This window comes from Tetrao urogallus, assembly GCF_951394365.1.
Source record: "Tetrao urogallus genome assembly, chromosome: 13".
In the NCBI taxonomy this organism is placed as follows: Eukaryota; Metazoa; Chordata; class Aves; order Galliformes; family Phasianidae; genus Tetrao; species Tetrao urogallus.
The window spans coordinates 18,140,447-18,154,938 of record NC_136826.1 but is presented as its reverse complement, the minus strand read 5'-3'; the positions used below and the strand labels follow the sequence as shown (position 1 = coordinate 18,154,938).

At 56.2% G+C, this 14,492-nt stretch overlaps 1 protein-coding gene across 1 annotated transcript in view; it reads right to left on the bottom strand.

Annotated features, from left to right (window-relative positions):
* The window catches only part of EFNB1 (ephrin B1), a gene marked incomplete at both ends in the record, with an annotated part of 48,935 nt that overhangs the window by 13,645 nt on the left and 20,798 nt on the right, over positions 1–14,492 (bottom strand). The window contains one exon of the mRNA XM_079541982.1: positions 1,421–1,698. Coding sequence (XP_079398108.1) covers positions 1,421–1,698 — 278 coding nt within the window. The remainder of the gene's footprint in view (positions 1–1,420; positions 1,699–14,492) is intronic.

Sequence of the window (14,492 nt, the reverse complement as noted above, 5' to 3'; positions counted from 1 at the left end):
TGCGGCTGTGCTTTCAGCCCCTTCTCCCCACTTTCTGCCTGCTGCACAGAAATTTCACAGCTGAATTCAAACCTGCTTCAGCCGCAGACCTGCAGGGGAGGCCGACCTGCCCATGGCCGACCACAGCCACCATGCTGCAGCCAGCCCTGGGTACACACAGTGAGCAGGGCTGCATGCAGCAGGAGGAGCTCATTGCTGCACCAGGTCCTCACCCAGCTGCAGCTCCTCGGGACTGGGAGCAGGTGAGCAGAAGGGCCATTTTGGCGAGAAACTGCTGCAATCCCTTTTGCAGCATCCTGTGCTCATGCCAAGCATTATAGAGAGCTGAGCAAATGTATGCTAAGGATCCAAGGGTGGGCTGAAATCTGACCTGCAGGAGCCCATTTGGCTGTTTCCTCAGTCCCAGGCTTAGTGAAATTACGCTGCAGTGAAAATAAAGCAATTTCCAACACCAGATAGGGCAGCAGGGAGCTCTCAGGCTGGCAGCATCACCGCAGCACCTCCTGCCCCACAGCCTCAAGCTGGAGGATGCCTGTAGGATCCTGGCCAACCACTCTGACAGCAGAGAGCTCAGGCTAAAAATACGTCTCTGACCGACTCCAGTGCCCCAGCCTGCAGTCTCGGCTGACCCCTGTGCCAGGCTGCTTGTCGTGGAGCCCGCAGCACGTGACAGTGAGCACGGGGGGCAGCAGGGCTGCCGTGCCCTTTCCTGCTGCGCTGTGGGCTCGCACGCGATGTGAGCAGCCAAGCAGAAATCCCAGGGCAAGGGGCAGAGGGTGAGTGAGGAGGCAAGCATCGCCCAGCAACGGGAGGGAGGGGGGAAAGCAGCCCCAGCAACGAGCTCACAGCCACCATGGGTGCTGGAGATGCACTGGTTGGTACCCACAGGTGCACCCTGTGCACATCATCTGTGTGCTCAGACGAAACTCAGCCTCCTTCCTTCTACAAAGCCATGTTACAGATGGAAACAACAACTACAGGCCAACGTGTAGGATTTTACAGCCTCTTAGATCATGACAAGCTCCAGGAGCAACTCCCCAGGCTGCTTCCTATGGCAGGCAGCAAGGATGGCTGAGACACTTTGCACATCGTCAGCATCCCAGCGCCCTACAGGATGACCCTGCAGCACTCCAGCCTCACAGCCCGGCTCCACAAACAAGCTCCAGCCACGAAACCTCTCCAGACACAGAAACCACTCCGGCTGCAGGCAGGTCTCACCCTGCTGGAGGGGCCGTCCCGGCTCCTGGCGCTGCCAGATAAAGGCCCAGGACCCCTCGGCCGGCACATTCCTCCCTTCTCCCATGCAGTGGGAAATATTTTCCGTGCGTGTCAGCACTGAGCAGCAGCCAAGTCCCAAACAGCGCCTGGTGACACTCCGCAGGCCCCCGCAGCCCCAGCGAGGAAGAGGAGGGCGACTCACATGTGATGAAGTAATCCTGCTGCCGCTTGAACTCCAGGCCCATGTAGTTGGGGCTGAACTCCTGAAACTTGATGGTGAAGCGGATCTCCTGCTCGGGCCGGTTGCACGTCACCAGCACGTTGGGGTCCATGACAGTGCTGCAGGCATCTGCCTGATCCTTTTTCACCAGGTACAGCTTGTAGTACTCGTAAGGCTTGGACGGTTCCGCCTTGGGGCAGATAATGTCCAGTTTGTCCCCAATCTCCGGGTAGATGACCAACCCTTTCCCACTCATGAATCTGAAAGAAGAGGAGAAGGCGAGATGTTAGCAACGCTCACACCCAGGTGTTCCACCCCGCGCACAGCCTACAATTTTTTCAGGACATAAATTCCTCCGCTCTCCCTCCACAAAGTGCTTTTTTTGTTGTTTGACACCAACACGAAGCTCTCCCGTTCCCAGCAGCAAGGCCAGAACCTTCCCACCGCTGCTGCCATCCCACAGAGCCGGGCTGGGCTCTGCCCATGCGGTGTGCCCCAAGGCAAGGCAGCCAGCTTCCTGCAGGGCCGGCTGTAATTAGGGAGCAGTGGGGAGGGATCCCTCCCCACCCCGCTCGCGGAGGAATTCCTGTCCTTACATGGCAGGGAGGGAAGCATCTCGCAGGGCAGCTCCTACCCACCCGGCCGCTGCCGCGGCTCAGCAGCATGCCCAGGAGCGTGGGAGGACCGGATGGAGAGGAGCGAGGAGGGAGGAAAGCTATTTGGGGCTGGAAGGCAGGGCATTGCGGAGGGAAGGAAGGCAATGTGCTGATAATTAACATTCAGATTTCATTATTGCAGAGCCATACTCTGAAGTAGAGGATTAGGGCAACGAGGAGGGAAGCAGCAGAGCATCTACTTTGATGTAGGCAACGTAATGCGTTCTGATGGAAGATAACATGGGAATGGATGTTCCTGCAAAGCTCTCTGCTGCAACTCCCTCACATAATCTGTGCAAACCAGAGCACAGCTCCGCCGGGCTGCACACATCCACAGCTCCCCTCCTCCCTGCAGCCCCTGCCCCACGGCACGGCAACGGGGCTGCTGCCTCCTCCCAGCGTCAGCGGCGCGGGCTGAAGTTCCAGGCACCAAGGAAACAGCATCAAACATACAGGATCAACCTGCTCTGTGGCTCCTGTGCAAGTCTTAGCAAGAAGCCGCGGAGCTGAAACCAGAGCTGCAGCAGCCCAGGCTGTGGGCCTCTCGCTACACGAGATTTACACGCCAGGGAAGGCAGGCGGAGCCCAAGCCCACACACACCCCATGCCCTCGGCAAGGGCTCCTGAGTCGGGTTTCGGCTGCGGGATTGGGAGGGACAGAAGCAGCAGGCATTGCCTGCACCTCACCATCAGCCCACGGGGCAACACCACGAGGCCAACCGGAGATAGCAGCTATGACTGCCCTCCATCTGTGTTGCCTCAGCCGTGGAGCTGGATTTGGTATGCTGGCCGCACCATGCTGTCTGCCCCTCACATCCCTCCAAGGACAGCAGAACACAGTAACCCAAACAGTGCGAGCAGGTCGCGAGGAACGGGGACAATCTTGACCATCCCCACGTGACCAGCTGCGTAGAAGCAGCTCTGACTCCTAGAAGCCACAACCTCCGGGACAAAGGCTCTCCAGTAGCCCCAGAACAGAGCAGGAAGTTTCACCCCTCCGCAGCCAGGCTGCCGCAGGAAGGTGGAAGGAAGGCAGCCGGCGCTCCAGGTGAGCCACCAAGTAGGTCAGCTGGACCCCAGCCAGAGCATTACACGCGATAAAGGCTTCCCCCACCCATCGCCTGTGCCCTGATGCAATCCCAGGAGATGTTCACTCAAAGATGCAAAGAAGCCCCTGCCCCTCCCTCCCCTTGCTCACCAACCCCACCCCATTCGAGGCCACAGACATGCAACACAAGTAAACACTTGCATGCTCACTCACAGGTTCCCACCCTGCGAGGCAGCTGGATCCCACATTCATTTCTCCGCAGTTGGGCTGAGTCAGACGCTTTCTGGCAAAGGGCTCCCGAGTGACTCAAATTCCCTCCTTCAGCCTCTGCCAGCTCCCTTCTGCCCAAAAGATGCCAAACAGGAAGCCGCAAACAAGTCGAGCAGATGTCTCGCGACTCCGGAGCCAGGGCAGAGGGCTCCCATCCACCTCCCAGCAGCGCCAGCACAGCCCGCATGCCATCCCCGCGGCTCCGGGTCGGGTCACGCCAATTTCTGAGCGCAGCAGGACGGGAAAACGTGGGGAGGGAGGGAGACGATAAAGGAACGCCGCTGAGAACATCCAAGCGCAGCTCCCTGTTGGCGTACCCTAATCTCACAAAGCTCAGAAACGACTGTTGTATTTGTTTTTAAGGACAAAATCACAACCAATTTTCTTAACACGAACGCTCCATCTCAACTTCAGAAGCACGCAGCTTCTGCCTGGGCATCAGCCCAGGAATATTTTCCAGGCTTTCTACACCAGCACCAAGAACCATTCACCGTCGTCGCACGCAGCACTCTGTCACTGTCGTCCCACGGCCCCACAGATGTCTTCTCCTTCGTTTCCCCCTTGGTGTGCTCCTCTTCCCTAAAAGCAGGGCTGCCTCCAAGTGAAAAGGCTCTTCAGCCTTAGCAGTGATAGGAATCCCCTGAAAGTACCTTCAAAACAGCTCCTCGTTTCTCTGAACCCTTAATGACACATCACGGCTTTCCCCCTCACATTTGGAGGTGCTTTGCAAGCACTGGCTTGTGGCAGCTATCTTCCCATTGGGCGAAAAAGGTGAAGAGCACCATTCCTCACAAGAACAGCCAGCAGAAAAGCACCAAGCACTTGGAGAAGTCACCCTTGGACATTATTAGAGCAAGTTCTGCACATGAGAAACTTTACTTTAAAAGGGTCTCTGAAGGCAAAAAAAGGCTCAAACTCCTGGCACGAGGTGACTCATCCTTACAAGGACACATCTCCAAATTGATGTTAACTGGAAAGAATGAACAAATTACTTTTAAATTAAAAGGGAAACTCAGTGAGCCCTGAGAGCACATACTGTAGTTTTGGGGAGGATCTGCTGTATTCCTCATCCGTACAGAGAATGACTTCCCTGCTTTACGGGGGGGAGTGGAATGAAATTCAATTCAACCTTAAGGATGAAACTGTGACTGACATCTGCATAATAAAGCACTCGGGGATGCGGCTCGAGACATGCAGTGTATTAGACAACTTAAATTAGGATACGGCAGACTGGTGAAGCACTGAGAAGGAGGATGGCTGTTGCTCAAAGCAATAACCTACTTATGTCCCAGCCTCAGACAGCTACAGCCAGCACTGGGGATGAGCGGACCCCGCGGCGGGGATGGGATGGGAATGGAGCGGGCAGCACACAGCCTGCAGCACCTTCCCCAGCACCTTTGCCACCCAAAACCTCCAGCCAGCCCTGCTCTTCTGTGCAAATCACAGCACGATGGTTTCAAGGGCAGCAGAACCAGGCAGCCTTGTCACCCTCTGCCCCCCTCTGCTCTCCCAGCACCCCACAGGAACGCTCTCGCATCTTGCACTGGCTCCAGCACAAGCATGCGAGGTGCCCATCCTGCACACGCTGCATTTGCTGGGGTCAAACGCAAGAAAGAAAGCAAAGCCGCTGCTGGGCTGGAGAAGCACGGGCTGCTGCACGCGCTGGGATGCTTCTTCCCCAAGGACCTCCCAAGTCTAAAGGCTGGAGCCGTTCAAGTCGCTACGAAACCAGCGGCAGGCACTTAAAGCCGATGCAAATCGGGAAGCGTGCTCTGCTCAGCTCAGCTGGGCCTCCTTTTTATCTAGAAATCTCAAGTGCTTCATGAGATCGAGCCTCGCAGCCGCAGGAGACAGCTGAAGGGCTTTGTCACCCCCGAGCGCAGCGCTGCTGCAGGCAGGCTGACGGCCACACGGTTGGCTCGAGCTCAGCTCCATCCGTCCCTGCAACCCAGCGCCTCTCACGGAGCGCACAGCCTCCCCACGTGCCCCCCTTTGGGACAAGGAGGACATTTCTGCTTCGATTCATGGAGTATTTGTAACCACCGCGAGTTAACAGCTCATGGAAAACATCTCCACATCCTTTCTTCCGGCGTCAGACGCGGTGGGAAAGATTAACTGCAGCTATTTGAGTCACTTTCATTCCCAGCGGGCTCACCACATCAGGGTGATGCTGGTGGCACTGGCATTGCCACCCACAGACCCAGTCGGGCTCCCAGTGCTGCATCCCGGGTGTGCAGCCCCGCGCACCGGCCGGCCCCGCAGCCCCACAAATTCCTGGCCCTGCAGGTTCCTAGGGAGCTATCAGGTGGCAGCGTCCAATTTCCTCATTGTTTCGGGAGGTGTTTTCTGATGGGAAAGGTGAAAAGGGTATTTGTGAGCCTTGTAAACCGATTCCTCCGAGTTGGGTAAACAAGGGGAGCTCTGTTGGCAGCCAGCCCCTGCAAGCCGGAGATGCCTGAGCTGAGAAACCCAAGCGGGGGGCAGTCCCCCACCCAGCCAGGGACTCAGGGTTGCTGGGGGAGCCCCATGCCCCAGTGTGGATGGAACCAAAGGGACAACCCCTGAGCCCCCAGCCAGCGGGAGCCGACAAAGCGACAAGGGTGCAACAAGTGGGACCAGTGCAGTGACACAGGTTCCGTGCTCCCCAGCTTGCACAGTGTCTGGTGTCAGGCACGGCTGCACTGGCATCGCAAAGGGGATTTAATTGGAGAGGAAAAGGACCAGAGTGATAAGGGATAATCCCTCAAAATATGTTGCTGGGTTACTCGGGGGGATTTGTGCGGCCTTTGTTGCACCAGGCTGCACTCAAGTCAGTTTACAGGACTCTACCCCAGAATGTTCCTCAAGCAAAGGAAGACACATCCCGCAGTGCCTGCTGCTCCTCACCCTGGTTCCACACTGAAGCACCACAGCTCCGCCAGTCTGTGTCAGCACACGGGAAACAGGTAAATATGCACATAATTTAAAGAACGGGTTAACATGCTTTCAAACAACCTATCTCCCAGCCCAGGTACTTATTGTGCCATGAGAACTACAAAACCTCTGGGGCAGGCATCACATTTCCCTGTGTCTGAAGAACAAAACGTACCTCTTACTGTATTTCAGGCTTTGCAGAAAACAGAACAACACAGAACAGCTACCCCCTCCTTGGATAAGATATTCCGAAGCATGAATTCTGACATACATACAAGGTGACATATGCTGAATGCTGTTTTCTTCAAAGAAACCCAGAAATAACCATCTTGCAAGGAGGACATGTACTCTTAGCAGCCAGGGCTGCAGGAGGGCCTGGCACAGTGACATGCTGCGAGAGAGAGCACCAAACAGCCATTTAGATGTGGCATTTACTGCTGTGCAAGAGCTACGGGTCCTGCTAGACCTTCAGGAGCTGAGGACCACGTCAGGAGAACCCACCCTCCTAACACAGCATATGGGCTTGCTCTGGAGGTTATTTGGGGGCTACACCATCCCCAGGGCTCCCGTAGGTCCCCGGGGCTCAGAAATGTGCTCCAGGAAGCAGCCAGCAGTTCTGTAAGATTGCAGAGGAAGCAGATTCTGTAAGATCCCGACTGGGATCTGTAAGTTCTGTAAGAAGTGGTTGAGGAAAAGAGCTGCAGACTCCATGGAAAAACTCCCAAAAAGCATTCATGCAGCGTACAAAACACACGAGGGCTTCACTGGTGTCCAACCACAGCCAGAAGCAGAAGCCCTCTGCTGCCTGCCTTGTTCCCACTTGCTTTTCAGGAGTCCACCACCACCACCACGTCACAGCTGAGGAGCTCTCTGCCCAAGAAGAGCCCTCCTGCCCATACAGGCAGCCTCCAGCAGTCCACATCCATCCCAGAGAGGTGCAAGAGCAGCAGCACGGTGCCGGAACACCAACAAATCCAGGTTCCTATCCAGCTACCAGGCCATGGTAGAAGCAGGAGGGTCCAGGTCCATACAACCTCATTTTTTCAATCTATAGTGCTAATACAATCCAATTTCTTCTTTTTGACTCTCGCTAACTTCTTGGAACAGAGATATCCCACGGAAGGACATTCATTACAACTTGAGCAAAGCGGTTCCCTGCTCTCCTCCACCTCCCATCCGTGTCTGTCACCTTCCCATTTGTCGAGTTCTTCATCACTGCAAGGAAGGGTAAATAGGAGCACGTGATTCCCCATCCTCACACTTTCAGATCTCACTTCTTTCATGTGCTCTTCTATTCTTAGTCTCCGCTAAGTGCAGCCTTCGATCTCTTTTTTCCTGCTAATCTCTGTATAATTATTTCCACTGCCCTTCTGCAGACCTCTTCTATTTCTGCAGTATCCGCTCTGCGCTGGGGCGATGAGAACACAGCACAGCGACTCAGGTAAGCCTCAAAGCAGCCTCGTGGGGTGGTCGCTCCTTTGGCCTTGGCTCCAAGCACGACCACAGAAAGTCAGTGCTTCTCGTTGGTCCTTAACGCCATCCCACCTCTGTGCTTCCTTCCACCACCTGCTCTCCATCCATCCTTCAGCCACGGAGCCCCAGGAGCAGCCTCCATCCTTAACCCTCACACCAGCAAGTTCTTGGGCAACACTGCCCACAGCCCAAGTCTTAGCAAAGAAGCTAGAAGCCATCTCAGCCCACCGGCTCACATCCTCCACCAACGCCAACCGCAGGTGGTTCCCACCATGGCACGAGGCTAATCAGCCCGGCCCGTTTCCTTTAGGCATTTAACCAGCTCCATCGCAATGTACCCCCGGTCTGTAATTCTCTGGGATCATTCCTAATACCTTTAATGATAAACACTACGCTGGCTCCCTGCCCGCCCCCCGACGCAGCAGCCGAATTAACGACGGATCTGCCTCGTTAGCGGTGCTGGGAATGACCCCTCCCGGTGCCCCCCCTCCCTCCACCCCACTCGCGGCCCCTCAGCCTCGTTCAGCATTGGGGGCAGGCATGGAGCATTTTAGTACTGCTGTCAGCACCCACGACCCCCCCAAAAAAGGGGCCGTGCAAACAGATCCCCGTTCTTCCCTCCAGCACACAGCGGCTGCCCGCACAGCCTGCAGCTCTGCCTTCTCTGCAAACCACCCCACAGAGCCCCCCGCTCCCCATTCGACCCTGTTCCTCTCCCGGACACACTTTAAGGCCCTTTTTTTTTTTTTTTTTTTTTTTTTTTTTTTTTCTCCACATTTCAGGTTTAATGAGGCCCATTCAACCCTCCCAAAGACAAAAGGCCCTTCTCGTTTCTAAACGGATTTACACGACGCATCAGTGAGGCAGAAACGGGTCGCCATGGCAACGAGGCCCAGCCGCCCCCCCTTCACCCCCCCCCCACACACACACATGGCTGCCATTTTGTCCCCGCGCCGCACCCCAAACCCCCACCGCTTCCACAGGGGGAACACGGGAAGAACGGGGGGAAATGAAATCAGCCATAAAGGCGATGCGTGCTGAATGCACTGGAGAATAAAGATGTGCAGCCCCTGGGCAGCCCCCCCCCCCCCCCCCCCCCCCCCACTTCTGGGGTCCCTGTTCTGAGGGCCCCCCCAGAACACGATGTGGGAACCCCAGAACAGGATCCCACTGTTCCAGAGCCGCCCCAGCCACCTGCCAGGGCCACAACAGCCACAGCCCACAGCCATGGAGACCTTCAGGCCCCCCGAGGAGGAGGCCCCTTCTTAGATGAACTGAAATCTGCTTAAGTAAATGTTTCTCCAGCATATGTAATCCCTTGCAAGTTTTGCACTGATGACTGATTGGGGTTTATTATCAAACCGTAGTTAAAATGTAAGCAGAAGGCAAGTAAACACAGGCTGCAGGGGGAAAAATAAACCGGGAACACCTCAGCTCCCAGCAGGAGGCTGCAATGGCGGAGCTGGGGAAGCTCTGCCCTCAGCTCCCCCGCGTGTCCCTGCGGGGCGACGATGGCTGCGGTGCTGCTGGAGGACCACCCCACACCTCCCTTAGGGTTCCAGCACTGCAAGCTCCTGCTCCACACCTCGCACCCGAGCTCCCTCCTACGAGCAGCGCAGATCCCATTGCGCAGTGCCAATCCCTATCAGCTGTGATCCGGAACCACCACATCCCAAGGAACCAGCAGCCCATCCCTAAGCGAGGCTTTGCTCAGCCACTGCCATTGGGAAACGTTGACTGCAAGTGTCAAGCACAAGCTGGCCAAATAAGCTGCCGGTCCGTCTGAAGCATAGCAGGCATTGCTCACACCTCAGCAAGTGGATGAGGGAGCAGCCTCACAACAAACACTGATGGGAGCTTTGCTCAGGAGGTGCACAGGGGCTGCTCTGCACACACAAACTCTCTCTCCCAGAAGACAAGGAATCCAACACAACAGGCTAGAGGTGGACCAAACCTTCCCCGCCTCCATCACCAGGCATGCTTCCATCACAGGAGGTGCTCCTCCTCCAGAGCAGCCAACAAGGGACAGCACAGTCCCTCGGCCATCAGAGCACATCCTCTTTCATTATCACTGCACCAAACGACGTGGCAGAGGAAGTCCGGCTCAGGACCAACTATCAGAGCACACTGGGAAAAAAGGGCGATTCCCACAGCCCCCAAGCAGGTTTTTCTGCCCATGCTCAGCTACCTGCTTTGACTCTCTCAGTCTGCAAGCACTCCAGGTTCCAGATCACATCATGCTTGCCACCAGCAGCACCAACTGAGGACTCCAGCGGTCCTCTCGCCAGGGATGCCACAGGTGCCAGGCCAGCAGGAAAACAGTTTCTGATTGCCAAAGCAGAAACCATTGCAGCTGCATTCCCTGTGCTTGTTCTCAGCTTTCTGTCTTGCTGGAGCTAGGAGTCTCTGGGGTAACTTTGGGCTTTAATCATCAGGACACACTTGCCCCTTCGATGCAAGACTGGTGTTCATTTGGTAAACCTGCTGGATTTCCAGCAAAGGAACAGAACAGGTTGGATACAGCCAGAGAAGCGCTGACCGTGTGCGCACTGCACCGAGGCATCACAAAGCTGCCATCATGCATTACAGCCGCTTCCCAGCTCTGGCCTGCACAAAGGCATTTGTCTGAAACAGCTTATTTATAGCTGCACGCCGCTATGCCGTGCTGCCAGTGACATCCCCGGCCAGGGGACAGCCAGCAAGCTGCATGTGGCCCCTGAGCTGCAGGAGAGCCGGAGGTGGGCATGCTGAGTCCATGCATGGGCACGGGGGGGTTCCCAAGCTGAGTGACAGAATAAAAGCACCCACAAGAAGGCATATGATTCCATAATGAGATAAGCTGTTTCCAAATGAGTACACGACCAGAAGAGCCTGGCCAAAGCTAATGCAGCACACAGAGTGCACGTCTCCTGCCAGGTGAAAGCTCTTCTGCATGGCAACAGCACAAGAGCAGAGTGCTCCCATGCCTACCCACCCCGGTGGGATGGGTGCATCCTCCCTGCCCAAGGAGGAAGAGGAAGAAGGCAAGGGGCTCTTACAGGAGCCAGGCACCGATGTGAGCACCCCCCATGCATGCAGGCGCTGCACCCAAACCATACAAACAAATACTATTTATCCCAACCCTGCGAGGAAAATTAAAAACAAGCCGGTAATTGAGGCCATTTGGAGGAGATTTAATTGGGGCCAGACCACTGGCGCAGGCTGCTGCTGCCACCTGCAGCGCTTTCTGCAAGCAGTGACAGCAGCTCCGGGGGGACCAGGGCCCCGGTCCCTGCTCTCCGAGGGCAGATGCTGATGGGGCAGGACAAGGGATGCATCCTGGGTGCCACGTCTGCCCGTAGGCACTCCGCACACTCGTTGCTGTCCCGGCACGATACGCTGCTCCACCAGCGACAGAACCGAGCAGCTGGCCAAAATAACAGCCAACAATTAAAAAAAATATATATGAGAAAGCCTCCATTTCCTCCCCCAGACCCTATCAGCCCGCACCTCCCCTCGCAGAAATAAAGACAAGCCGTGCTATCTAATTAATGCTGTCAGGCTGCGGCGCAGGGCGGCGGCGGCGGCCACAAAGGCGGCGTGGGGAGCGCTCAGCCCGCAGCCACGGCCGGCAGCCCCGCGCCGCGCCATCAATGGGGCCCCACGCTGCGCATGAGGTAAGATGCGATTCAAAGCGGGGTTTGTAAGAGGTTTTGTTTTTTAAAATGGGGGAGGGGAAGGGAACAGGGACTTGACAAGAGCTGACAGACAACTGAACAAAACCATAAGGGCCATGAATGGCAACACGGCTCTTTAATTGGCGTAGGAATGGGGAGAAAAGTGAGACAATGAGGCGCAGCCCTGGTCGCGGGGCCCCAGCCTGCCGAGGTGCAGGGGAGCGAGTGTTCCCCTTCTGCTGAGCTCGCAGCCCCCCTGGACAAGTTGTAATATGGTATTAAGTTTGCTGATGATATCCCTGCCCTGCCACTTGTTTAGACAACAGAAAGCGACGCACCTCTGAACCAAGGAGATAAGGAAGTTCTGCCCAGTTTTTGCACCAAGGAAATAGAAGGTCCAGCTTGGAATCGGTCCCTGAGCATCTAACACACCTCCTGGAAAACTTCTGCATAAGTAACACAGGTGATACACATAAACTGAATATCATCCCTGTAAGTCATGCTTGAGAGCAGGATTACCCCCATGCATCCAGCTATCTACTAAAAAATGCCTGCTTTCTAACACTCCAACTTGAGTCATAGTTTCCTTACTGACCATCCTACAGTATCTCACCAGCCCACCATGCCCAGAGCTGCACGAAACCTAAAGGTGCCAAGGGAAGAGGAACGCACAGAGGGGCAGCACAGGGAACCAAGTGGGACCACCAGGCCAGCCAGCGCCTTCCAGCCCCCCAAGGAGCCCAAGCTCCTCTCGCAGGAGGCCAGCCAGGAACAACGTCCCGCAGCCAAGCCCTGCTCACCACCAGGAATTTCAAAAGCTAGAATTGCTCCGAAGCGGCACAGACCCAAAACCCAAAGCCTGGACGCTGCAGACACAAAATGATCCGACGGAAGAGGATCGGGTTCCCCGCTCAGCTCCGTTTGTTTTTCTATTTTGCTTTGGTTTGGGGGAGGCCCAGGAACGCCCGTGCCCGTGCTCTGGCTGCAGCCCCGCTCCTTCTCCATTCATTTGGAGGCTAAGGGGAGAGGGAGAGACGGGTTAAAAGGGAACAAGGTCTGACCAGCGGGGTTCCCACTTCTTCCCTGACCCCTCAGCAATAAGATGGAGGAGATTTCGCCTCCCAGTTCCAAAGCAAAGAATTACTTTGGCATGGCACACAACGGCGGCTGCGCGCCCACTTGGAAGGGAAGGCAGCGGCACTCACGTGCCCGAGGAACCCGAGAGCAGAGCGAGACCTCCCCGCCAGGCCCCGCTTTGTGATGCAGATGCAGCCCCAGAGCAGAGCATTGCAGCCCCCTGCCCTGTGCAGGGGCTCAGCCAGGGGTCAGCGCTGCTCTCCCAGTCCAAGGTCTGGCTCCAGCCCTGGCACCTTCTGGAGGATCCTTCCCTCCACAAGCTTGGCCTCAAAAATCAAGAAATGAAAGCAAACAGGGGAAGGGATGAAGTTACAGGCTGCAGTCAGCAGCACAGCACGGGGAAGCAATCGCCTCTGTTTGCAGCACGCTGTGCCCCAGCGCCTGAGCAAATGCTGTGCGCAAAACCCAACCAGTCCCAGACATGGGAATCCAAAAGAAAACCAGATCACAACGGCACCAGGGTCCCACAGGGGCCTGTAGAGAGCGGGGACAGGCCACCACCAAGGGCCGCTGCATCCTCGGGGGCACGGAGGGGGCTCCCCAAGTGACTGAGCTCTTTGCACCCCGCGTGCCAACCCTGGGCCCTGCGGCTCAGCGTGCTTCGGCTAAGCGCCGCTGCAGCTCGAAGGATTCATCCTGACATCAGAAACCGGGCACGAAGAGGAGAGAAGCCCAGGAGCAGTTAGCACAGTGCGACGGGATGCTCAGCCCAGCACCGACGGGTCGTGCCGGCTCCAGCAGCCCCGCGGGCAGGACAGGGCCGGGGCTCCATCCCCGTGACTAACACCGCTGCTTTTGATCTGCTGACTCCCAGGGTGGCGAAACGGGTTTTGTAATTTGGGCTAAGTCTGGAAGCGCCATCTTCCCAGGCAGCTGCACATCTCTCCGAGCCCTCGTGTCATTACTGGGAACTGGCTGGACTACAGCCTGCGTTAGAACTTATTCAGGCTTTCTTAACCACTCCATTATAACGAAATGCATGCATACAATAACCATAACGACTGTCCGCTCCAGCCGTGTAATAACTGCCCCAGTAACCAGGTCACACGATATTCCTGCCCTCTGAGTCAGCCCTGTAATCTTCACGCTATACTTGGCCGTACAGGACTTTCAACCCAACACCACAGGCTGTTTTGGATGGGTCTACGACAAAAAAGCTAAAGATGAGTCACCAGAGCTCAAAAGACGTTTTCTTTTCACCCCTCCTCCCCCCTTGTCCTCATGCACACAAAAAGTAAGAGATTCACTGAGGACTGGTGAGCCTGTTCCACAAGAAAGCATACACCCAGCCTCCACCTCAGGCTGCGTTCCTGAAAGTCACTTGGCAGGGCAGAAAATGGCCCCTTTCTCCTTAAAGCCCCTCCTCAGACCATGGGAGGTCCTGTCGAGATGCAGAAGCCGCCGTTTCCACAACAGCTACAGGATAAAGCCCCAGCCCCGGGGGTTTAGTGAGGAAGGGGCCGGGAGCCCCCGCGCCCCCCCATGTCCCAGCAAAGGGACGGCGGCACAGCCAGCACAACGCAGCCGTGTCGGGTTGAAGCCTCGCCCCTCGCTGAAAGAGATCTGGCTCGTACTCGCTTTTATTTTTAGGCTAGATACACGTACGGCTGAACTTTAATAAAATGTACAACCTCCTTTGGGGAATATGAGAAGCCAGAGAAGAACAAGAAAGGCCATTACTTTCTCTGGTGTCAGAGCAGCTGCCAGAGCTGAAGGTCTGCCCTTCTCCGGGGACATCGCGCAGACCCAGCGGGTGGCACAGAGCTCTCTGCACCCAGGGCTGAGGCACACGCAGTGTGCAAGCTGGCAGGAAGCAATGCACCAACAGCTCCAAGTTCTGCAGTTTAAACAGAGCTGAGCCCAGCTCTCTAGCATGCAGAGGAGAGCAGCGGCAAGCCTAG